Source organism: Oncorhynchus mykiss, chromosome 12 (genome assembly GCF_013265735.2).
Source record: "Oncorhynchus mykiss isolate Arlee chromosome 12, USDA_OmykA_1.1, whole genome shotgun sequence".
Classification (NCBI taxonomy): domain Eukaryota; kingdom Metazoa; phylum Chordata; class Actinopteri; order Salmoniformes; family Salmonidae; genus Oncorhynchus; species Oncorhynchus mykiss.
Window position 1 is genome coordinate 4,344,314 of NC_048576.1, and position 26,149 is coordinate 4,370,462.

The 26,149-nt window shown below is 42.7% G+C and overlaps 1 protein-coding gene across 1 annotated transcript in view; it reads right to left on the reverse strand.

Moving 5' to 3' along the window:
- Positions 1-26,149, reverse strand: part of LOC110536862 (phospholipid phosphatase-related protein type 1) — a 169,883-nt gene that overhangs the window by 108,814 nt on the left and 34,920 nt on the right. The window contains exon 2 of the mRNA XM_036936736.1: positions 25,371-25,455. Coding sequence (XP_036792631.1) covers positions 25,371-25,430 — 60 coding nt within the window. The 5' untranslated portion in view covers positions 25,431-25,455. The remainder of the gene's footprint in view (positions 1-25,370; positions 25,456-26,149) is intronic.

Sequence of the window (26,149 nt, forward strand, 5' to 3'; positions counted from 1 at the left end):
CTCTAGATTCAGTCCAACACTCAGCCTCTGTGTTTAAACCTCTAGATTCAGTCCAACACTCAGCCTCTGTGTTTAAACCTCTAGATTCAGTCCACCACTCAGCCTCTGTGTTTAAACCTCTAGATTCAGTCCACCACTCAGCCTCTGTGTTTAAACCTCTAGATTCAGTCCAACACTCAGCCTCTGTGTTTAAACCTCTAGATTCCGTCCACCACTCAGCCTCTGTGTTTAATCCTCTAGATTCCGTCCACCACTCAGCCTCTGTGTTTAAACCTCTAGATTCAGTCCAACACTCAGCCTCTGTGTTTAAACCTCTAGATGCAGTCCACCACTCAGCCTCTGTGTTTAAACCTCTAGATTCAGTCCACCACTCAGCCTCTGTGTTTAAACCTCTAGATTCAGTCCACCACTCAGCCTCTGTGTTTAAACCTCTAGATTCTGTCCACCACTCAGCCTCTGTGTTTAAACCTCTAGATGCAGTCCACCACTCAGCCTCTGTGTTTAAACCTCTAGATTCAGTCCACCACTCAGCCTCTGTGTTTAAACCTCTAGATTCAGTCCACCACTCAGCCTCTGTGTTTAAACCTCTAGATTCAGTCCACCACTCAGCCTCTGTGTTTAAACCTCTAGATTCCGTCCACCACTCAGCCTCTGTGTTTAAACCTCTAGATTCAGTCCACCACTCAGCCTCTGTTAAAACCTCTAGATTCAGTCCACCACTCAGCCTCTGTGTTTAAACCTCTAGATTCAGTCCACCACTCAGCCTCTGTGTTTAAACCTCTAGATTCAGTCCACCACTCAGCCTCTGTGTTTAAACCTCTAGATTCCGTCCACCACTCAGCCTCTGTGTTTAAACCTCTAGATTCAGTCCAACACTCAGCCTCTGTGTTTAAACCTCTAGATTCCGTCCACCACTCAGCCTCTGTGTTTAAACCTCTAGATACAGTCCACCACTCAGCCTCTGTGTTTAACCCTCTAGATTCAGTCCACCACTCAGCCTCTGTGTTTAAACCTCTAGATTCAGTCCAACACTCAGCCTCTGTGTTTAAACCTCTAGATTCCGTCCACCACTCAGCCTCTGTGTTTAAACCTCTAGATTCAGTCCAACACTCAGCCTCTGTGTTTAAACCTCTAGATTCAGTCCACCACTCAGCCTCTGTGTTTAAACCTCTAGATTCAGTCCAACACTCAGCCTCTGTGTTTAAACCTCTAGATTCCGTCCACCACTCAGCCTCTGTGTTTAAACCTCTAGATTCCGTCCACCACTCAGCCTCTGTGTTTAAACCTCTAGATTCAGTCCAACACTCAGCCTCTGTGTTTAAACCTCTAGATGCAGTCCACCACTCAACCTCTGTGTTTAAACCTCTAGATTCAGTCCACCACTCAGCCTCTGTGTTTAAACCTCTAGATTCAGTCCACCACTCAGCCTCTGTGTTTAAACCTCTAGATTCCGTCCACCACTCAGCCTCTGTGTTTAAACCTCTAGATGCAGTCCACCACTCAGCCTCTGTGTTTAAACCTCTAGATTCAGTCCACCACTCAGCCTCTGTGTTTAAACCTCTAGATTCAGTCCACCACTCAGCCTCTGTGTTTAAACCTCTAGATTCCGTCCACCACTCAGCCTCTGTGTTTAAACCTCTAGATGCAGTCCACCACTCAGCCTCTGTGTTTAAACCTCTAGATTCAGTCCACCACTCAGCCTCTGTGTTTAAACCTCTAGATTCAGTCCACCACTCAGCCATGCGTTTTATAACTGGTGATCATTTCTGTCCCTTATAGTTTTTTGTTTTTACCTTTATTTAACTAGTCAGTTAAGAACAAATTATTATTTTCAATGACGGCCGAGGAACAGTTCAGGGGCAGAACAACAGGGGCAGAAGGACAGATTTGTAATTTGTCAGCTCGGGGATTCAATCCTGCAACCTTTCAGTTACTAGTCCAACGCTCTAACCACTAGGCTACCCTGCCGCCCCAATATAGTTATGTTGGTTGGGAGTCTCTGACTATCAGAAGGGACCAACATTGTCTATTCAATAGTTCTGTTGGTTGGGGAGTCTCTGACTACTAGAAGTAACCAACATTGGCTATTATTTGTATATAAAGCACTTCTCCAGAAACTCTCATACTACCTCGCCTCTAAGTTAAAATCTCTAGACTGGTTAGTTCTAGAAGTTCCACGGGTCTCCTCTGAGATAAAATCTCTAGACTGGTTAGTTCTAGAAGTTCCACGGGTCTCCTCTGAGATAAAATCTCTAGACTGGTTAGTTCTAGAAGTTCCACGGGTCTCCTCTGAGTTAAAATCTCTAGACTGGTTAGTTCTAGAAGTTCCACGGGTCTCCTCTGAGTTAAAACCTCTAGTAACCTCTACTGGTTAGTTATAGAAGTTATAGAGTTATTATAGAGTTAAGGAAGACTGCTTTCAATTAATATGCCCCTCAGTCCTGGGATGACCTATAGGTCACTATAAAACACATTATTTGGTCCCAAAAGGTGAATTTAGAGCTCTGCTAAAAAAAAATGTAACCAATTAAAACTCAACTTGTTTTGGTTGATTGTATATATCAGTTACCATTTTAAACGGAATGTAATTTATTTGAAATGTTGTAACTGTAATTTTGTAGTGAACACCCGCTTAAATGTGTCGCTCACATTGCTTGAACTGATGTTCACAGGACACCATTGGAGATGAGACCCTGGTCTCATTAGGTTCCCCGTGAACTGATGTTCACAGGACACCATTGGAGATGAGACCCTGGTCTCATTAGGTTCCCCGTGAACTGATGTTCACAGGACACCATTGGAGAAGAGACCCTGGTCTCATTAGGTTCCCCGTGAACTGATGTTCACAGGACACCATTGGAGAAGAGACCCTGGTCTCATTAGGTTCCCCGTGAACTGATGTTCACAGGACACCATTGGAGAAGAGACCCTGGTCTCATTAGGTTCCCCGTGAACTGATGTTCACAGGACACCATTGGAGATGAGACCCTGGTCTCATTAGGTTCCCCGTGAACTGATGTTCACAGGACACCATTGGAGATGAGACCCTGGTCTCATTAGGTTCCCCGTGAACTGATGTTCACAGGACACCATTGGAGATGAGACCCTGGTCTCATTAGGTTCCCCGTGAACTGATGTTCACAGGACACCATTGGAGAAGAGACCCTGGTCTCATTAGGTTCCCCGTGAACTGATGTTCACAGGACACCATTGGAGAAGAGACCCTGGTCTCATTAGGTTCCCCGTGAACTGATGTTCACAGAACACCATTGGAGATGAGACCCTGGGTCTCATTAGGTTCCCCTGGTTAAATAAATATTAATACAAAATAAACATGTGGTAGAATCTAGAACATTCTGTGCTTCCAACTTTGTGGCAACAGTTTAGGGAAGGCCCTTTCCTGTTTCAGCATGACAATGACCCCGTGCAGCGAGGTCCATACAGAAAAGGTTTGTCGAGGTGGTTAGCCCGCACAGAGCCCTGCCTGATGGTAAAGAGTGATTCATCCCTCCAGAGAACACCACTTTAGCCGATGCTTGGCATTGCGCATGGTGATCTTCGGCTTGTGTGCGGCTACTCGGCCATGGAAACCCATTTCATGAAGCTCCCGACAAAAAGTTATTGTGCTGACGTTGCTTCTAGAGGCAGGAACTTGGTAATGAGTGTTGTAACAGGCGATTTTTACGAGATTCAGCACTCGGCGGTCCCATTCTGTGAGCTTGTGTGGCCTATCACTTAACGGCCGAGCCGTTGTTGTTCATAGAGGTTTTCACTTCAAAATAAGAGCATTTGCAGTTGACCGGGGAAGCTCTAGCAAGGCAGACATTTGATGAACTGACTTGCTAGAAAGATGACGGTGCCACATTGAAAGTCACTGAGCTCTTTAGTATGGGCTATTCCACTGCCAATGTTTGTCTATGGAGATTGCATGGCTGTGTGCTCGATTGTATACACCTGTCAGCAACCGGTGTGGCTGAAATAGCCGAATCCACGTACTTTTGTATATATAGTGTACAGGAATATCAGCCAATAAAAATGTATTCATTAGGCCCGCCCTTCACCTTCAGATGATCCCACAGGTGAAGAAGCTGGATGTGGAGGTCCTGGGCTGGTGTGGTTACACGTGGTCTCCGGGTTGAGAGGCCGGTGGGACTTACAACCAAATTCTCTAAAACTATGTTGCAGGAGGCTTATGGTAGAGAAATTTACAAATTCTCCGCCAACATCTCTGGTGGACATTTCCTGCAGTCAACATGCCAATTGACAACTCCCTCAAAACTTGAGACATCTGTGGTATTGTGTTGTGTGAAAACTGCACATTTTAAAGTGGCCTTTTATTGTGAGAAATCTTATTTTAAGATAAAAAAAAATAGAAAAATAAAATAAGCCTTTTGTGCATTTCTGGGATCTTTCCTTTATGTTGAGTTTGAGTTTATATTTTTGTTCAGTGGAGTACCTCTGATAGCCATTTCGGATTCAGCCCTATACTTTAATTACAGCCCATCTGAATCTCGCTGGACGACTAACTAGATTAAATTTAAAGTTACACCTCTATTCCACAAGGTCGTTAGTCACTAATATCACTAATGTCCACACTGTCATCAGCACAGGACTGGGTGACAGGAGATGGTGACATAGTATGAGAGGAACTCTAGAAGTGACAGTTTTGTGGCCCAGCATTCAGAACCAAGGTGACTGAAAAGGTTACTCAGTCTAGGGTCCAATCCCCAACGGACCCTCTGATAGGCTAGGTGAAAATGTCAACATATTGCTTATATTAATCAAACCCAATCAGATCTCCACAAGTGCATAGGGTCTAGGGGTCCATTCGGGATTGGACCAATGACTGCAGATATTTCCACGGAAGTGTAATGGGCATTTTGTTACCTAGACTTGCATTGCAAGACCTACAAAACCACGTTGTTGTCAAGCCTCCCTCGTTTTTTTTCCGGGTAGTTGTTGCTAGTTTCAAGTGTGGCCGACAGCCTGTGATTTATATGTATTGAAAGTGGATTACGCTGGTAAAGTCAAACATCACAACACCTTCTAAACCTCGCTGGTGACAAACACACTCCATTCGTCCACATGGCTTCTGGAATTGCTAGCACTCCATTCGTCCACATGGCTTCTGGAAAAGCTAGCACTCTATTCGTCCACATGGCTTCTGGAATTGCTAACACCGAAAAAAATGTGAAGATTTGTCCATTATTTTGTTTCGTAAGGACCCAAAAGACAGAGGCAGTAGGCCACTTTGTAGGCTAAATCAACTGAGCTGCTAGCTAGCTAACTTTACACCCTGTTTAGCTAAATTAATTAAATGTCATCAGCTAGCTAACTTCCTCTTAGCTAGCTATCTTGATATAATCATTGTAAATTAAAGACACAGTCTCCAAATGTATTTGTAGATAACAGCCATGGAAGAGGGTGACATTGCAGCTCCAGCTGTCAGCAAAGGAAGAGCTACTGGACCATGCAGGTCACTTTGTGGGAGGACATTAAGAAAATATTCTCCAGTTCCAGTCCCTAGAGGGGAAAACTACGAGGATAGAGAGATAATAGCGACATAATATTCAGTGCTATTTAATTTGACTATAATGAAGGCTGTCCTCAGCTATGGAAAGCTTGTTTGCAGATGAACAGAGAGGTCCCAATGAATCTCCCGAAGAGGCTATTGTAAGGGTTTTCCTCCTCCTCTTCATCTGAGGAGGAGAAGCGAGAAGGATCGCAGGACCAATGCGACTAACGACACCTGCCTCTGATTGAGAACCATACTAGGCCGAACACAGAAAACCAACCTAGAAACACAAAACATAGAATGCCCACCCAACTCACGTCCTGACCAACTAAAACAAACAAATAACACAAGAACTAGGGTCAGAACATGACAACTATGGGCCTATCCTATATGCCATGGGTTATATATAAAATACAGTTAAAACAACACATGTATAAACCTATCAAAATGGGAGCAGGTCAACCCTGCAGGAGGCCTGCTGGGTAACACACCTGATTCAACTTATCAAACCTAGCATGTGATTGGCTGGGCTGGGATAGAAGTCAGCCAATGGAGGGTTTTTGGATTGTTCACCTGAAACGATGCTTTAGTAATAATCGTCTATTTGTTCCTAATTCATTTTCTAAGTGTTGTTTGTTTTAAACAGATGTCAAATCTTTACATAGCAGTTAGCATATTTGTACATGTTGAACTAGCGCCAATGTTCGATGAATCACACATCACAATGCTGCAATAAACAGGGGAAGGGGTTGTCTGTAACACATCTGTGTTTCTGTGTCGGTTTCTCAAATTAACATTTCCTTTTTTTTTGTCTGGTTGTAAAGATCTCCAATCTGTTTCTTTGGATTGTCAGTCTATCATATGGCCTGTTTCATTGGATTGTCAGCCTATCATATGGCCTGTTTCATTGGATTGTCAGCCTATCATAAGGCCTGTTTCATTGGATTGTCAGCCTATCATATGGCCTGTTTCATTGGATTGTCAGCCTATCATATGGCCTGTTTCATTGGATTGTCAGCCTATCATATGGCCTGTTTCATTGGATTGTCAGCCTATCATATGGCCAGTTTCATTGGATTGTCAGCCTATCATATGGCCAGTTTCATTGGATTGTCAGCCTATCATATGGCCAGTTTCATTGGCTTGTCAGCCTATCATATGGCCTGTTTCATTGGATTGTCAGCCTATCATATGGCCTGTTTCAGCATGACACATGCCTCCCCAGTGGAGCCATACAATAGACCCACAGTTACCATGGCATTACTGACCTTATGGGCCCATGCAATGCACCTCTTTGTCATCTGAAGCAGAGAAGAGCTCAACTCACTCCATATACATGTTCAGTTAAATGTTCTCAATTGAAATATACCAGATTTTGTACATACCTTTTAAGGTGCTGATATGTACATTTGGTTAGTGGAAATATAAATATAAAAAAATAAATGGATGACAATTAGGCTACAGGAGATGAGCGTTACAGGTCATATTTACTGAGGTTCGTTTTATTTTTAAATTTGAGGTAGCAACGTTGCTTGCAAAATGATTGGAGTCGTTCCCATTGATAGACAATACATGGTTACTCTATGTATCACTGACCCTGGATAAGCTAGCGACTGGGCTAACACAGCTAACCTTTTAGTTCAATAAAATGTTGATTAACATTTCATTGGCTTAATAATCCTGAGAGAAATTGAACTAGCGACTAGCTAGCTAGTTATACTGTGCCTAGGTAGCTTAGGTTAGCCGACTTTTCTCAAAACAAATGTCATTGTGGCTGGTTACTTCTTGTCACTCATGCAAAGTCAAATATCACTTCAGAAATTGTAAAATTAAACGTTGTAGACCATTTCACCCCTGTTGCTGCAGCTTAAACCATTCTCGAAATAACAGAGACATTCTGTGAAAACCAGCTTCAAATGTTTTGTCACCAGTGCCTCTTTGTTTTTGTTAACATGTTTAAGTCCTCACACACTGTCGCTGCTACGGCCCTAATCTGGAGAGCACATTCGGAGCTCTGCCCAAGCAAAATCTTTGTAGGGAAGCCATCATGCCCTGCATAATACACTACTCATGACCAGGGCCCATAGTGCCATTGGATCATAGCACAGCCCAGTGGTGTACAGTACTTCAGTAAAAAATAGTTTTGAAGTACTACTTCAGTTGTTTTTTGGAGTAGTATTTGCTTCACTACATCCCTAAAGAAAAAACATGTACTTTTTCCTCCCTGACATCCAAAAGTACTCGATATATTTTGAATGCTCAGGCAGGACAGAAAAATGGTCCAATTCACACACCTATCAATATAACGTGTTGTCAACCCTACAGCCTCTGGTCTGGAAGACTCACTAAACACAAATACTGCATTTGTAAATGTCTGTGTGGGAGTGTGCCCCCTGTCTGTCAGTAAATTTAAAAAACAAGACAATCTGTTTTCCTAAAATATCAGGAATTTAATGTATAGTATTTACTTTTACTTTACTGAAGCATGACAATTGAGTACTAAGTACATTTTAAACCAATTCATTTTTTAAAACTTTTACTCAAGTCGTATTTTACTGGGTGACTTTCACTTTTACTTGAATCATTTTCTACAAAGATATCTTTACAATTGAAACCTTTTTCCACCACTGGCAAAGCCTGCTAGCCACAAGATGCTGAAAGCCTCAATCACAGCCTGCTGGTCAATGGTCCAATCCACAGGGGGTTGGTGACGCCTTCATTAGGGGAGGATGGGGCTCGTGGTAATGACTGGAGCGGAATCAGTGGAATGGTATCAAACACATCAAACACATTGGTTTCCATGGTTTCCAGGTGTTTGATGCCATTCCATTTGCTCCGTTCCGGACATTGTTATGAGCCGTCCTCACCCCCCAGCAGCCTCCTGTGATCCAATCTGACACGTCAATCATTTCCGTTTTAATAATAACAGAAATAATCATCATAAATAATTAAATAATAAATAATTAATCGTTAGGCAAATGGTTTCAATATGTTAATGTTCTGTTACTGGTTAAACCTGAAGTCATATCAGACTCTATGAGCTGGGGACGCTCAAATCTGAACCATGACTTTATTTTCACTTCTGATTTAAAGTCAGGGACTGATTTAGAAACTGGTGAGTGCAATTAACTATTAGGTACAAAATGTATCAAATGGAGCTTATTCAGATGCAGTTCCTCTCTCTACCAGCAGAGGTCAGTGTTTAAACATATACAGTGTCATCCTCTCTATGAGCAGGGGTCAGAGTTTAAACATAGAGGTTCACTAGTTCCTCTCTCGCTAACAGCAGGGGTAAGTGTTTAGCCATAAACAGTTTAACGAGTTCCCCTCTACCAGCAGAGGTCAGTGTTTAGCCATAAACAGTTTCACTAGTCAAATCATAACATCTAAATTAACATCTCTGCAGAGAAACAAGCATGGCTGACTATAGAATACTACAGTCTGGGATGGCTGACTACATAATACTACAGTCTAGGATGGCTGACTACATAATACTACAGTCTAGGATGGCTGACTACAGTCTAGGATGGCTGACTACAGTCTAGGATGGCTGACTATAGAATACTACAGTCTGGGATGGCTGACTATATAATACTACAGTCTAGGATGGCTGACTACAGTCTAGGATGGCTGACTATAGAATACTACAGTCTGGGATGGCTGACTATATAATACTACAGTCTGGGATGGCTGACTATATAATACTACAGTCTGGGATGGCTGACTATATAATACTACAGTCTAGGATGGCTGACTATATAATACTACAGTCTAGGATGGCTGACTATAGAATACTATAGTCTAGGATGGCTGACTATATAATACTACAGTCTGGGATGGCTGACTACATAATACTACAGTCTAGGATGGCTGACTATATAATACTACAGTCTAGGATGGCTGACTATAGAATACTACAGTCTAGGATGGCTGACTATAGAATACTACAGTCTAGGATGGCTGACTACATAATACTACAGTCTGGGATGGCTGACTACATAATACTACAGTCTAGGATGGCTGACTATATAATACTACAGTCTAGGATGGCTGACTACATAATACTACAGTCTAGGATGGCTGACTATATAATACTACAGTCTAGGATGGCTGACTATATAATACTACAGTCTAGGATGGCTGACTACATAATACTACAGTCTAGGATGGCTGACTATATAATACTACAGTCTGGGATGGCTGACTACATAATACTACAGTCTGGGATGGCTGACTACATAATACTACAGTCTGGGATGGCTGACTATATAATACTACAGTCTAGGATGTCTGACTACATAATACTACAGTCTAGGATGGCTGACTATATAATACTACAGTCTGGGATGGCTGACTACATAATACTACAGTCTAGGATGGCTGACTATAGAATACTACAGTCTAGGATGGCTGACTACATAATACTACAGTCTAGGATGGCTGACTATATAATACTACAGTCTAGGATGGCTGACTACATAATACTACAGTCTAGGATGGCTGACTACATAATACTACAGTCTAGGATGGCTGACTACATAAAACTACAGTCTAGGATGGCTGACTATAGAATACTACAGTCTAGGATGGCTGACTATATAATACTACAGTCTAGGATGGCTGACTACATAATACTACAGTCTAGGATGGCTGACTACATAATACTACAGTCTAGGATGGCTGACTACATAATACTACAGTCTAGGATGGCTGACTATAGAATACTACAGTCTACGATGGCTGACTATATAATACTACAGTCTGGGATGGCTGACTACATAATACTACAGTCTAGGATGGCTGACTATAGAATACTACAGTCTAGCATGGCTGACTATAGAATACTACAGTCTAGGATGGCTGACTATAGAATACTACAGTCTAGGATGGCTGACTATATAATACTACAGTCTGGGATGGCTGACTACATAATACTACAGTCTAGGATGGCTGACTACATAATACTACAGTCTAGGATGGCTGACTATAGAATACTACAGTCTGGGATGGCTGACTACATAATACTACAGTCTAGGATGGCTGACTACATAATACTACAGTCTAGGATGGCTGACTATATAATACTACAGTCTAGGATGGCTGACTATATAATACTACAGTCTAGGATGGCTGACTATATAATACTACAGTCTAGGATGGCTGACTACATAATACTACAGTCTAGGATGGCTGACTACATAATACTACAGTCTAGGATGGCTGACTACATAATACTACAGTCTAGGATGGCTGACTATATAATACTACAGTCTAGGATGGCTGACTACATAATACTACAGTCTAGGATGGCTGACTATATAATACTACAGTCTGGGATGGCTGACTACATAATACTACAGTCTGGGATGGCTGACTACATAATACTACAGTCTGGGATGGCTGACTATATAATACTACAGTCTAGGATGGCTGACTACATAATACTACAGTCTAGGATGGCTGACTAAATAATACTACAGTCTGGGATGGCTGACTACATAATACTACAGTCTGGGATGGCTGACTACATAATACTACAGTCTAGGATGGCTGACTATAGAATACTACAGTCTAGGATGGCTGACTATATAATACTACAGTCTAGGATGGCTGACTACATAATACTACAGTCTGGGATGGCTGACTACATAATACTACAGTCTGGGATGGCTGACTACATAATACTACAGTCTAGGATGGCTGACTATATAATACTACAGTCTGGGATGGCTGACTACATAATACTACAGTCTAGGATGGCTGACTACAGTCTAGGATGGCTGACTATAGAATACTACAGTCTGGGATGGCTGACTATATAATACTACAGTCTAGGATGGCTGACTACAGTCTAGGATGGCTGACTATAGAATACTACAGTCTGGGATGGCTGACTATATAATACTACAGTCTGGGATGGCTGACTATATAATACTACAGTCTGGGATGGCTGACTATATAATACTACAGTCTAGGATGGCTGACTATATAATACTACAGTCTAGGATGGCTGACTATAGAATACTATAGTCTAGGATGGCTGACTATATAATACTACAGTCTGGGATGGCTGACTATATAATACTACAGTCTAGGATGGCTGACTATATAATACTACAGTCTAGGATGGCTGACTATAGAATACTACAGTCTAGGATGGCTGACTATAGAATACTACAGTCTAGGATGGCTGACTACATAATACTACAGTCTGGGATGGCTGACTACATAATACTACAGTCTAGGATGGCTGACTATATAATACTACAGTCTAGGATGGCTGACTACATAATACTACAGTCTAGGATGGCTGACTATATAATACTACAGTCTAGGATGGCTGACTATATAATACTACAGTCTAGGATGGCTGACTACATAATACTACAGTCTAGGATGGCTGACTATATAATACTACAGTCTGGGATGGCTGACTACATAATACTACAGTCTGGGATGGCTGACTACATAATACTACAGTCTGGGATGGCTGACTATATAATACTACAGTCTAGGATGTCTGACTACATAATACTACAGTCTAGGATGGCTGACTATATAATACTACAGTCTGGGATGGCTGACTACATAATACTACAGTCTAGGATGGCTGACTATAGAATACTACAGTCTAGGATGGCTGACTACATAATACTACAGTCTAGGATGGCTGACTATATAATACTACAGTCTAGGATGGCTGACTACATAATACTACAGTCTAGGATGGCTGACTACATAATACTACAGTCTAGGATGGCTGACTACATAAAACTACAGTCTAGGATGGCTGACTATAGAATACTACAGTCTAGGATGGCTGACTATATAATACTACAGTCTAGGATGGCTGACTACATAATACTACAGTCTAGGATGGCTGACTACATAATACTACAGTCTAGGATGGCTGACTACATAATACTACAGTCTAGGATGGCTGACTATAGAATACTACAGTCTACGATGGCTGACTATATAATACTACAGTCTGGGATGGCTGACTACATAATACTACAGTCTAGGATGGCTGACTATAGAATACTACAGTCTAGCATGGCTGACTATAGAATACTACAGTCTAGGATGGCTGACTATAGAATACTACAGTCTAGGATGGCTGACTATATAATACTACAGTCTGGGATGGCTGACTACATAATACTACAGTCTAGGATGGCTGACTACATAATACTACAGTCTAGGATGGCTGACTATAGAATACTACAGTCTGGGATGGCTGACTACATAATACTACAGTCTAGGATGGCTGACTACATAATACTACAGTCTAGGATGGCTGACTATATAATACTACAGTCTAGGATGGCTGACTATATAATACTACAGTCTAGGATGGCTGACTATATAATACTACAGTCTAGGATGGCTGACTACATAATACTACAGTCTAGGATGGCTGACTACATAATACTACAGTCTAGGATGGCTGACTACATAATACTACAGTCTAGGATGGCTGACTATATAATACTACAGTCTAGGATGGCTGACTACATAATACTACAGTCTAGGATGGCTGACTATATAATACTACAGTCTGGGATGGCTGACTACATAATACTACAGTCTGGGATGGCTGACTACATAATACTACAGTCTGGGATGGCTGACTATATAATACTACAGTCTAGGATGGCTGACTACATAATACTACAGTCTAGGATGGCTGACTAAATAATACTACAGTCTGGGATGGCTGACTACATAATACTACAGTCTGGGATGGCTGACTACATAATACTACAGTCTAGGATGGCTGACTATAGAATACTACAGTCTAGGATGGCTGACTATATAATACTACAGTCTAGGATGGCTGACTACATAATACTACAGTCTGGGATGGCTGACTACATAATACTACAGTCTAGGATGGCTGACTACATAATACTACAGTCTGGGATGGCTGACTACATAATACTACAGTCTAGGATGGCTGACTACATAATACTACAGTCTAGGATGGCTGACTACATAATACTACAGTCTAGGATGGCTGACTATATAATACTACAGTCTAGGATGGCTGACTATATAATACTACAGTCTAGGATGGCTGACTATATAATACTACAGTCTAGGATGGCTGACTACATAATACTACAGTCTAGGATGGCTGACTACATAATACTACAGTCTAGGATGGCTGACTATATAATACTACAGTCTAGGATGGCTGACTACATAATACTACAGTCTAGGATGGCTGACTATATAATACTACAGTCTGGGATGGCTGACTACATAATACTACAGTCTGGGATGGCTGACTACATAATACTACAGTCTGGGATGGCTGACTATATAATACTACAGTCTAGGATGGCTGACTACATAAAACTACAGTCTAGGATGGCTGACTATAGAATACTACAGTCTAGGATGGCTGACTATATAATACTACAGTCTAGGATGGCTGACTACATAATACTACAGTCTAGGATGGCTGACTACATAATACTACAGTCTAGGATGGCTGACTACATAATACTACAGTCTAGGATGGCTGACTATAGAATACTACAGTCTACGATGGCTGACTATATAATACTACAGTCTGGGATGGCTGACTACATAATACTACAGTCTAGGATGGCTGACTATAGAATACTACAGTCTAGCATGGCTGACTATAGAATACTACAGTCTAGGATGGCTGACTATAGAATACTACAGTCTAGGATGGCTGACTATATAATACTACAGTCTGGGATGGCTGACTACATAATACTACAGTCTAGGATGGCTGACTACATAATACTACAGTCTAGGATGGCTGACTATAGAATACTACAGTCTGGGATGGCTGACTACATAATACTACAGTCTAGGATGGCTGACTACATAATACTACAGTCTAGGATGGCTGACTATATAATACTACAGTCTAGGATGGCTGACTATATAATACTACAGTCTAGGATGGCTGACTATATAATACTACAGTCTAGGATGGCTGACTACATAATACTACAGTCTAGGATGGCTGACTACATAATACTACAGTCTAGGATGGCTGACTACATAATACTACAGTCTAGGATGGCTGACTATATAATACTACAGTCTAGGATGGCTGACTACATAATACTACAGTCTAGGATGGCTGACTATATAATACTACAGTCTGGGATGGCTGACTACATAATACTACAGTCTGGGATGGCTGACTACATAATACTACAGTCTGGGATGGCTGACTATATAATACTACAGTCTAGGATGGCTGACTACATAATACTACAGTCTAGGATGGCTGACTAAATAATACTACAGTCTGGGATGGCTGACTACATAATACTACAGTCTGGGATGGCTGACTACATAATACTACAGTCTAGGATGGCTGACTATAGAATACTACAGTCTAGGATGGCTGACTATATAATACTACAGTCTAGGATGGCAGACTACATAATACTACAGTCTGGGATGGCTGACTACATAATACTACAGTCTAGGATGGCTGACTACATAATACTACAGTCTGGGATGGCTGACTACATAATACTACAGTCTAGGATGGCTGACTACATAATACTACAGTCTAGGATGGCTGACTACATAATACTACAGTCTAGGATGGCTGACTATATAATACTACAGTCTAGGATGGCTGACTATATAATACTACAGTCTAGGATGGCTGACTATATAATACTACAGTCTAGGATGGCTGACTACATAATACTACAGTCTAGGATGGCTGACTACATAATACTACAGTCTAGGATGGCTGACTATATAATACTACAGTCTAGGATGGCTGACTACATAATACTACAGTCTAGGATGGCTGACTATATAATACTACAGTCTGGGATGGCTGACTACATAATACTACAGTCTGGGATGGCTGACTACATAATACTACAGTCTGGGATGGCTGACTATATAATACTACAGTCTAGGATGGCTGACTACATAATACATAATACTGTAAATTTCGGTGTTCCTCAAGGTTCCGTTTTAGGACCACTATTGTTTTCACTATATATTTTACCTCTTGGGGATGTTATTCGAAAACATAATGTTAACTTTCACTGCTATGCGGATGACACACAGCTGTACATTTCAATTAAACATGGTGAAGCCCCAAAATTGCCCTTGCTAGAAGAATGTGTTTCAGACATAAGGAAGTGGATGGCTGCAAACTTTCTACTTTTAAACTCGGACAAAACAGAGATGCTTGTTCTAGGTCCCAAGAAACAAAGAGATCTTCTGTTGAATCTGACAATTAATCTTAATGGTTGTACAGTCGTCTCAAATAAAACTGTGAAGGACCTCGGCGTTACTCTGGACCCTGATCTCTCTTTTGAAGAACATATCAAGACCATTTCAAGGACAGCTTTTTTCCATCTAAGTAACATTGCAAAAATCAGGAACTTTCTGTCCAAAAATGATGCAGAAAAATTAATCCATGCTTTTGTCACTTCCAGGTTAGACTACTGCAATGCTCTACTTTCCGGCTACCCGGATAAAGCACTAAATAAACTTCAGTTAGTGCTAAATACGGCTGCTAGAATCCTGACTAGAACCAAAAAATTTGATCATATTACTCCAGTGCTAGCCTCTCTACACTGGCTTCCTGTCAAAGCAAGGGCTGATTTCAAGGTTTTACTGCTAACCTACAAAGCATTACATGGGCTTGCTCCTATCTATCTCTCTGATTTGGTCCTGCCGTACATACCTACACGTACGCTACGGTCACAAGACGCAGGCCTCCTAATTGTCCCTAGAATTTTTAAGCAAACAGCTGGAGGCAGGGCTTTCTCCTATAGAGCTCCATTTTTATGGAACGGTCTGCCTACCCATGTCAGAGACGCAAACTCGGTCTCAACCTTTAAGTCTCTACTGAAGACTCATCTCTTCAGTGGGTCATGTGATTGAGTGTAGTCTGGCCCAGGAGTGGGAGGGTGAACGGAAAGGCTCTGGAGCAACGAACCACCCTTGCTGTCTCTGCCTGGCCGGTTCCCCTCTTTCCACTGGGATTCTCTGCCTCTAACCCTATTACAGGGGCTGAGTCACTGGCTTTACTGGGGCTCTCTCATGCCGTCCCTGGAGGAGGTGCGTCACCTGAGTGGGTTGAGTCACTGATGTGGTCATCCTGTCTGGGTTGGCGCCCCCCCCCCCCCCCCCCCTTAAGTTGTGCCGTGGCGGAGGTCTTTGTGGGCTATACTCAGCCTTGTCTCAGGATGGTAAGTTGGTGGTTGAAGATATCCCCCTAGTGGTGTGGGGGCTGTGCTTTGGCAAAGTGGGTGGGGTTATATCCTTCCTGTTTGGCCCTGTCCGGGGGTGTCCTCGGAGTGGGCCACAGTGTCTCCTGACCCCTCCTGTCTCAGCCTCCAGTATTTATGCTGCAGTAGTTTATGTGTCGGGGGGCTAGGGTCAGTTTGTTATATCTGGAGTACTTCTCCTGTCCTATTCGGTGTCCTGTGTGAATCTAAGTGTGCGTTCTCTAATTCTCTCCTTCTCTCTTTCTCTCTCTCGGAGGACCTGAGCCCTAGGACCATGCCCCAGGACTACCTGACATGATGACTCCTTGCTGTCCCCAGTCCACCTGGCTGTGCTGCTGCTCCAGTTTCAACTGTTCTGCCTTATTATTATTCGACCATGCTGATCATTTATGAACATTTGAACATCTTGGCCATGTTCTGTTATAATCTCCACCCGGCACAGCCAGAAGAGGACTGGCCATCCCACATATGCTCTCTCTAATTCTCTCTTTCTTTCTCTCTCTCGGAGGACCTGAGCCCTAGGACCATGCCCCAGGAATACCTGACATGATGACTCCTTGCTGTCCCCAGTCCACCTGACTGTGCTGCTGCTCCAGTTTCAACTATTCTGCCTTATTATTATTCGACCATGCTGGTCATTTATGAACATTTGAACATCTTGACCATGTTTTGTTATAATCTCCACCCGGCACAGCCAGAAGAGGACTGGCCACCCCACATAGCCTGGTTCCTCTCTAGGTTTCTTCCTAGGTTTTGGCCTTTCTAGGGAGTTTTTCCTAGCCACCGTGCTTCTTCACCTGCATTGCTTGCTGTTTGGGGTTTTAGGCTGGGTTTCTGTACAGCACTTTGAGATATCAGCTGATGTACGAAGGGCTATATAAAATAATTTGATTGATTGAATTTGATACTACAGTCTAGGATGGCTGACTAAATAATACTACAGTCTGGGATGGCTGACTACATAATACTACAGTCTGGGATGGCTGACTACATAATACTACAGTCTAGGATGGCTGACTACAGAATACTACAGTCTGGGATGGCTGACTATATAATACTACAGTCTAGGATGGCTGACTACATAATACTACAGTCTAGGATGGCTGACTACAGTCTAGGATGGCTGACTACAGTCTAGGATGGCTGACTATAGAATACTACAGTCTGGGATGGCTGACTATATAATACTACAGTCTAGGATGGCTGACTACAGTCTAGGATGGCTGACTATAGAATACTACAGTCTGGGATGGCTGACTATATAATACTACAGTCTGGGATGGCTGACTATATAATACTACAGTCTAGGATGGCTGACTATATAATACTACAGTCTAGGATGGCTGACTATAGAATACTACAGTCTGGGATGGCTGACTACATAATACTACAGTCTAGGATGGCTGACTATAGAATCCTACAGTCTAGGATGGCTGACTATAGAATACTACAGTCTAGGATGGCTGACTATAGAATCCTACAGTCTAGGATGGCTGACTATAGAATACTACAGTCTAGGATGGCTGACTATATAATACTACAGTCTAGGATGGCTGACTATAGAATACTACAGTCTAGGATGGCTGACTATATAATACTACAGTCTAGCATGGCTGACTATAGAATCCTACAGTCTAGGATGGCTGACTACATAATACTACAGTCTGGGATGGCTGACTATATAATACTACAGTCTAGGATGGCTGACTACATAATACTACAGTCTAGGATGGCTGACTACATAATACTACAGTCTAGGATGGCTGACTATATAATACTACAGTCTGGGATGGCTGACTATATAATACTACAGTCTAGGATGGCTGACTACATAATACTACAGTCTAGGATGGCTGACTATATAATACTAAAGTCTAGGATGGCTGACTATAGAATACTACAGTCTAGGATGGCTGACTACATAATACTACAGTCTAGGATGGCTGACTATATAATACTACAGTCTGGGATGGCTGACTACATAATACTACAGTCTAGGATGGCTGACTATATAATACTACAGTCTAGGATGGCTGACTATATAATACTACAATCTAGGATGGCTGACTATAGAATACTACAGTCTAGGATGGCTGACTACATAATACTACAGTCTAGGATGGCTGACTATAGAATACTACAGTCTAGGATGGCTGACTATATAATACTACAGTCTAGGATGGCTGACTATATAATACTACAGTCTAGGATGGCTGACTATAGAATACTACAGTCTGGGATGGCTGACTACATAATACTACAGTCTAGGATGGCTGACTATAGAATCCTACAGTCTAGGATGGCTGACTATAGAATACTACAGTCTAGGATGGCTGACTATATAATACTACAGTCTAGGATGGCTGACTATAGAATCCTACAGTCTAGGATGGCTGACTATAGAATCCTACAGTCTAGGATGGCTGACTATAGAATCCTACAGTCTAGGATGGCTGACTATAGAATCCTACAGTCTAGGATGGCTGACTATAGAATACTACAGTCTAGGATGGCTGACTATATAATACTACAGTCTAGGATGGCTGACTATATAATACTACAGTCTAGGACGGCTGACTATAGAATAATACAGTCTGGGATGGCTGACTACATAATACTACAGTCTAGGATGGCTGACTATAGAATACTACAGTCTGAGATGGCTGACTACATAATACTACAGTCTAGGATGGCTGACTACATAATACTACAGTCTAGGATGGCTGACTACATAATACTACAGTCTAGGATGGCTGACTACATAATACTACAGTCTAGGATGGCTGACTATATAATACTACAGTCTAGGATGGCTGACTATATAATACTACAGTCTAGGATGGCTGACTACATAATACTACAGTCTGGGATGGCTGACTATATAATACTACAGTCTAGGATGGCTGACTATATAATACTACAGTCTAGGATGGCTGACTATATAATACTACAGTCTAGGATGGCTGACTATAGAATACTACAGTCTAGGATGGCTGACTACATAGTACTACAGTCTAGGATGGCTGACTACATAATACTACAGTCTAGGATGGCTGACTATAGAATACTACAGTCTGGGATGGCTGACTATATAATACTACAGTCTAGGATGGCTGACTATATAATACTACAGTCTAGGATGGATGACTATATAATACTACAGTCTAGGATGGATGACTACATAATACTACAGTCTAGGATGGCTGACTATAGAATACTACAGTCTAGGATGGCTGACTACATAATACTACAGTCTAGGATGGCTGACTACATAATACTACAGTCTGGGATGGCTGACTACATAATACTACAGTCTAGGATGGCTGAGTATATAATACTACAGTCTAGGATGGCTGACTACATAATACTACAGTCTAGGATGGCTGACTATATAATACTACAGTCTAGGATGGCTGACTATATAATACTACAGTCTAGGATGGATGACTATATAATACTACAGTCTAGGATGGATGACTATAGTGTGTAGAGTGTAATCTAGGAGTAGCTCAGTGTGTTGTGTAGAGTGTAATCTAGGAGTAGCTCAGTGTGTTGTGTAGAGTGTAATCCAGGAATAGCTCAGTGTGTTGTGTAGAGTTTATTCCAGGAGTAGCTCAGTGTGTTGTGTAGAGTTTATTTCAGGAGTAGCTCAGTGTGTTGTGTAGAGTTTATTCCAGGAGTAGCTGAGTGTGTTGTGTAGAGTTTATTCCAGGAGTAGCTCAGTGTGTTGTGTACAGTTTATTCCAGGAGTACAGTGCCTTGCGAAAGTATTCGGCCCCCTTGAACTTTGCGACCTTTTGCCACATTTCAGGCTTCAAACATAAAGATATAAAACTGTATTTTTTTGTGAAGAATCAACAACAAGTGGGACACAATCATGAAGTGGAACGACATTTATTGGATATTTCAAACTTTTTTAACAAATCAAAAACTGAAAAATTGGGCGTGCAAAATTATTCAGCCCCCTTAAGTTAATACTTTGTAGCGATTACAGCTGTAAGTCGCTTGGGGTATGTCTCTATCAGTTTTGCACATCGAGAGACTGACATTTTTTCCCATTCCTCCTTGCAAAACAGCTCGAGCTCAGTGAGGTTGGATGGAGAGCATTTGTGAACAGCACTTTTCAGTTCTTTCCACAGATTCTCGATTGGATTCAGGTCTGGACTTTGACTTGGCCATTCTAACACCTGGATATGTTTATTTTTGAACCATTCCATTGTAGATTTTGCTTTATGTTTTGGATCATTGTCTTGTTGGAAGACAAATCTCCGTCCCAGTCTCAGGTCTTTTGCAGACTCCATCAGGTTTTCTTCCAGAATGGTCCTGTATTTGGCTCCATCCATCTTCCCATCAATTTTAACCATCTTCCCTGTCCCTGCTGAAGAAAAGCAGGCCCAAACCATGATGCTGCCACCACCATGTTTGACAGTGGGGATGGTGTGTTCAACTGTGTTGCTTTTACGCCAAACATAACGTTTTGCATTGTTGCCAAAAAGTTCAATTTTGGTTTCATCTGACCAGAGCACCTTCTTCCACATGTTTGGTGTGTCTTCCAGGTGGCTTGTGGCAAACTTTAAACAACACTTTTTATGGATATCTTTAAGAAATGGCTTTCTTCTTGCCACTCTTCCATAAAGGCCAGATTTGTGCAATATATGACTGATTGTTGTCCTATGGACAGAGTCTCCCACCTCAGCTGTAGATCTCTGCAGTTCATCCAGAGTGATCATGGGCCTCTTGGCTGCATCTCTGATCAGTCTTCTCCTTGTATGAGCTGAAAGTTTAGAGGGACGGCCAGGTCTTGGTAGATTTGCAGTGGTCTGATACTCCTTCCATTTCAATATTATCGCTTGCACAGTGCTCCTTGGGATGTTTAAAGCTTGGGAAATCTTTTTGTATCCAAATCCGGCTTTAAACTTCTTCACAACAGTATCTCGGACCTGCCTGGTGTGTTCCTTGTTCTTCATGATGCTCTCTGCGCTTTTAACGGACCTCTGAGACTATCACAGTGCAGGTACATTTATACGGAGACTTGATTACACACAGGTGGATTGTATTTATCATCATTAGTCATTTAGGTCAACATTGGATCATTCAGAGATCCTCACTGAACTTCTGGAGAGAGTTTGCTGCACTGAAAGTAAAGGGGCTGAATAATTTTGCACGCCCAATTTTTCAGTTATTGATTTGTTAAAAAAGTTTGAAATATCCAATAAATGTCGTTCCACTTCATGATTGTGTCCCACTTGTTGTTGATTCTTCACAAAAAAATACAGTTTTATATCTTTATGTTTGAAGCCTGAAATGTGGCATACGGTCGCAAAGTTCAAGGGGGCCGAATACTTTCGCAAGGCACTGTAGCTCAGTGTGTTGCTCAGCGTTTTGCAAGTGGTGCGTGCATATGTATGTATTCACCTCTTTGCTATGGAGCCCATAAATAAGATCTGTTGCAACCAATTACCTTCAGAAGTCACATAATTAGTTAAATAAAGTCCACCTGTGTGCAATCTAAGTGTCACATGATCTGTCACATGATCCCTGTTCTGAAAGGCCCCGGAGTCTGAAACACCACTAAGCAAGCGGCACCATGACGACCAAGGAGCTCTCCAAGCAGGTCAGGGACAAAGTTGTGGAGAGGTACAGATCAGGGTTGGATAATAAAAAAAAAATCAGAAAATTTGAACATCAGAAGCACCATTAAATACATTATAAAAAAATGGAAAGAATATGGCACCACAACAAACCTGCCAAGAGAGGGCCGCCCACCAAAACTCACGGACCAGGCAAGGAGGCAACAGAGAGGCAACAAAGAGACCAAAGATAACCCTGAAGGAGCTGCAAAGCTCCACATCTGAGATTTTAGTATCTGTCCATAGGACCACTTTAAGCCGTACACTCCACAGAGCTGGGCTTTACGGAAGAGTGGCCAGAGAAAAATTAAATACACGTTTGGTGTTCGCCAAAAGGCATGTGGGAGACTCCTCAAACATATGGAAGAAGGTACTCTGATCAGATGAGACTGACATTTCGCTTTTTGGCCATCAAGGACCTCAATCCAATTGTGAATCTGTGGTATGACATAAAGATCGCTGTACACCAGCGGAACCCATCCCAACATGAAGGAGCTGGAGCAGTTTAGCCTTGAAGAATGGTCAAAAATCCCATTGGCTAGATGTGCCAAGCTTATAGAGACATACCCCAAGGGACTTGCAGCTGTAATTGCTGCAAAATGTGTCTCTATAAAGTATTGACTTTGGGGGGGGTGAATAGTTATGCACGCTCAAGTTTTCAGTTTTTTTGTCTTATTTCTTGTTTGGTTCACAATCAAAAATATTTTGCATCTTCAAAGTGGTAGACATGTTGTGTAAATCAAATGATACAAACCCCCCCAAAAAATCTATTTTAATTCCAGGTTGTAAGGCAACAAAATATGATAAATGCCAAGGGGGGTGAATACTTTCGCAAGGCAATGTACATTGTAGAGTAATATTGAAGACATCAAAACTATGAAATAACACACATGGAATCATGTAGTAACCAAAAAAGTGTTAAACAAATCCAAATATATTTTTATATTCTTCAAAGGAGCCACCCTTTGCCTTGATGACAGATTTATACACTCTTGGCATTCTTTCAACCAGCTTCACAAGTCCTCAACTGGCAGCTTCATTAAATACTACCTGTAAAACACCAGTCTCTCAATGTCAACAGTGAAGAGGCGGCTCCGGGATGCTGGCCTTCTAGGCAGAGTTCCTCTGTCCAGTCTCAATGTCAACAGTGAAGAGGCGGCTCCGGGATGCTGGCCTTCTAGGCAGAGTTCCTCTGTCCAGTCTCAATGTCAACAGTGAAGAGGCGACTCCGGGATGCTGGCCTTCTAGGCAGAGTTCCTCTGTCCAGTCTCAATGTCAACAGCGAAGAGGAGACTCCGGGATGCTGGCCTTCTAGGCAGAGTTCCTCTGTCCAGTCTCAACGTCAACAGTGAAGAGGCGACTCCGGGATGCTGGCCTTCTAGCCAGAGTTCCTCTGTCCAGTCTCAATGTCAACAGCGAAGAGGCGACTCCGGGATGCTGGCCTTCTAGGCAGCTCAACATCTTATTCACATAGAGTTAATCAGGCTTTTGATTGTGGCCTGTGAAATGTTGTCCCACTATATATATATATTATACACAAAGATGAATAGAGAGACATTAAGCTGTGATTTCAATGAAATTGTCACCCTCCTCCTGTCCCCCGACACAGAGCCTCATCATGCCTCTATATAATAACTTTCTACTCGCAGAATCTATAGCTTGGTAAACACAGGAAAGATGACAGAGAGGAAACAGAAGATTTAGAGAGACCGAGAGAGAGGAGAGAGAGACGGTGGGGGGAGAGGAGACAGAGGGGGAGGTAGGAGAGAAAATGGAGAGGGGGAGGGAGGAGAGGAGAGAGAGGGGGAGGGAGGAGAGGAAATGGAGAGGGGGAGGGAGGAGAGGAGAGAGAGGAGTGAGAGGGGGTGGGGGGAGAGAGAGGAGAGGAGTGAGAGGAGAGAGAGGAGAGAGAGGAATGAGAGGGGGTGGGGGGAGAGAGAGGAGAGAGAGGAGAGAGAGAGAGGAGATAGAGGGGGTGGGGGGAGAGAGATGGAGAAGGGAAGGGAGGAGAGGAGACAGAGGGGGAGGGAGGGAGGGAGGAGAGGAGATGGAGAAGGGAAGGGAGGAGAGGAGACAGAGGGGAGGGAGGGAGGGAGGGAGGGAGGGAGGGAGGGAGGGAGGGAGGGAGGGAGGGAGGAGAGGAGATGGAGAAGGGAAGGGAGGAGAGGAGACAGAGGGGGAGGGAGGAGATGAGAGAGAGCAGATGGAGAGGAGGTAGGAGAGGAGATAGGGCAGAAGGGAGAAGAGGAGATAGCGAGAGGGGGAGGGAGGAGAGAGAGTGTGAATTGAGAAAGAGAGAAGAGAAAATAATTGACAGAATGGTGAAGGCGATACGCAAAGCATGTCCTTCTTCTCCAAGCCAAAGGCTTTGATGTACAGCGTCTCAAGATGGTTCACTGTGATTAAAAGGCTTTGGCAGAACTGTTAATTAAATATGGAGCTGGGGCTGAAAACATTGTCTCAAACAGACACAAAGAGAGAGAAGGAGGGTGAGAGAGTGTGTGAGAGAGAGTGAGAGAGAGAGAGAACAGGGTGAGAGAGAGAGAGAGAGAGAGAGAGAGAGAGAGAGAGAGAGGAGGGGTGAGAGAGAGGGTGAGAGAGAGGGGGGGCTAGTGAAGGGGGTGAGAAAGAGAGGGTGCAAGAAAGAGAGGGGGATGAGAGAGGGTGACAGAGAGAGAGGGAGACGGTGAGAGAATGTTCCTAAATCGACTTAACTCTACATGTGCTAGAAAAATTATAATACGAAACACACACACACATACACACACACACACACACACACACACACACACACACACACACACACACACACACACACACACACACACACACACACACACACACACACACACACACACACACACACAGTACAGCACTCACTGAGACACACAGACAGACTTACCTCTATGATCACTGAACAACCTGTTATTAGGTAACACCAGACAGACGGACAGACAGTCTTACCTCTACGAAGATGAAACATGGGATGATGGAGTAACTGCGCTGTGTGTTGTCAGAAGCCATGGTGTCTCAGTCGGAGATCCTCAATCTACAAGAGGGAAAGGAGACGACTGTTAATATCCACAAATATTGGACACCATTCTGATTCCGATTCCTCGAGTTGGGAATTCATCTCAAGACATAAACTGATTGGACAAGACAAAGAGGTACAAAACACAATCAGGCAGGATAGAGGGGCTTCATGTTAACAACACACAGGATAGAGGGGCTTCATGTGAACAAAACACAGGATAGAGGAGCTTCATGTGAACAACACACAGGATAGAGGGGCTTCATGTGAACAACACACAGGATAGAGGGGCTTCATGTGAACAACACACAGGATAGAGAGGCTTCATGTGAACAATATGACACTTCTCTCCTGCTGTATACATAGATGATTAACCAAATAGACTAGTCGAGTCTTGAAATCGATTCACGACTCCAGGAACTTAGGAATCAGGGAATCAGAATGGACACTGACATATACTCTCCTTCTCTCACTGAGAAAACAGAGCTGATGACGGGTGGAGGAACACAGGACAGGAAGAGAGCTGATGACGGGTGGAGGAACACAGGACAGGAAGAGAGCTGATGACGGGTGGAGGAACACAGGACAGGAAGAGAGCTGATGACGGGTGGAGGAACACAGGACAGGAAGAGAGCTGATGACAGGTGAAGGAACACAGGACAGGAAGAGAGCTGATGATGGGTGGAGGAACACAGGACAGGAAGAGGAGAGA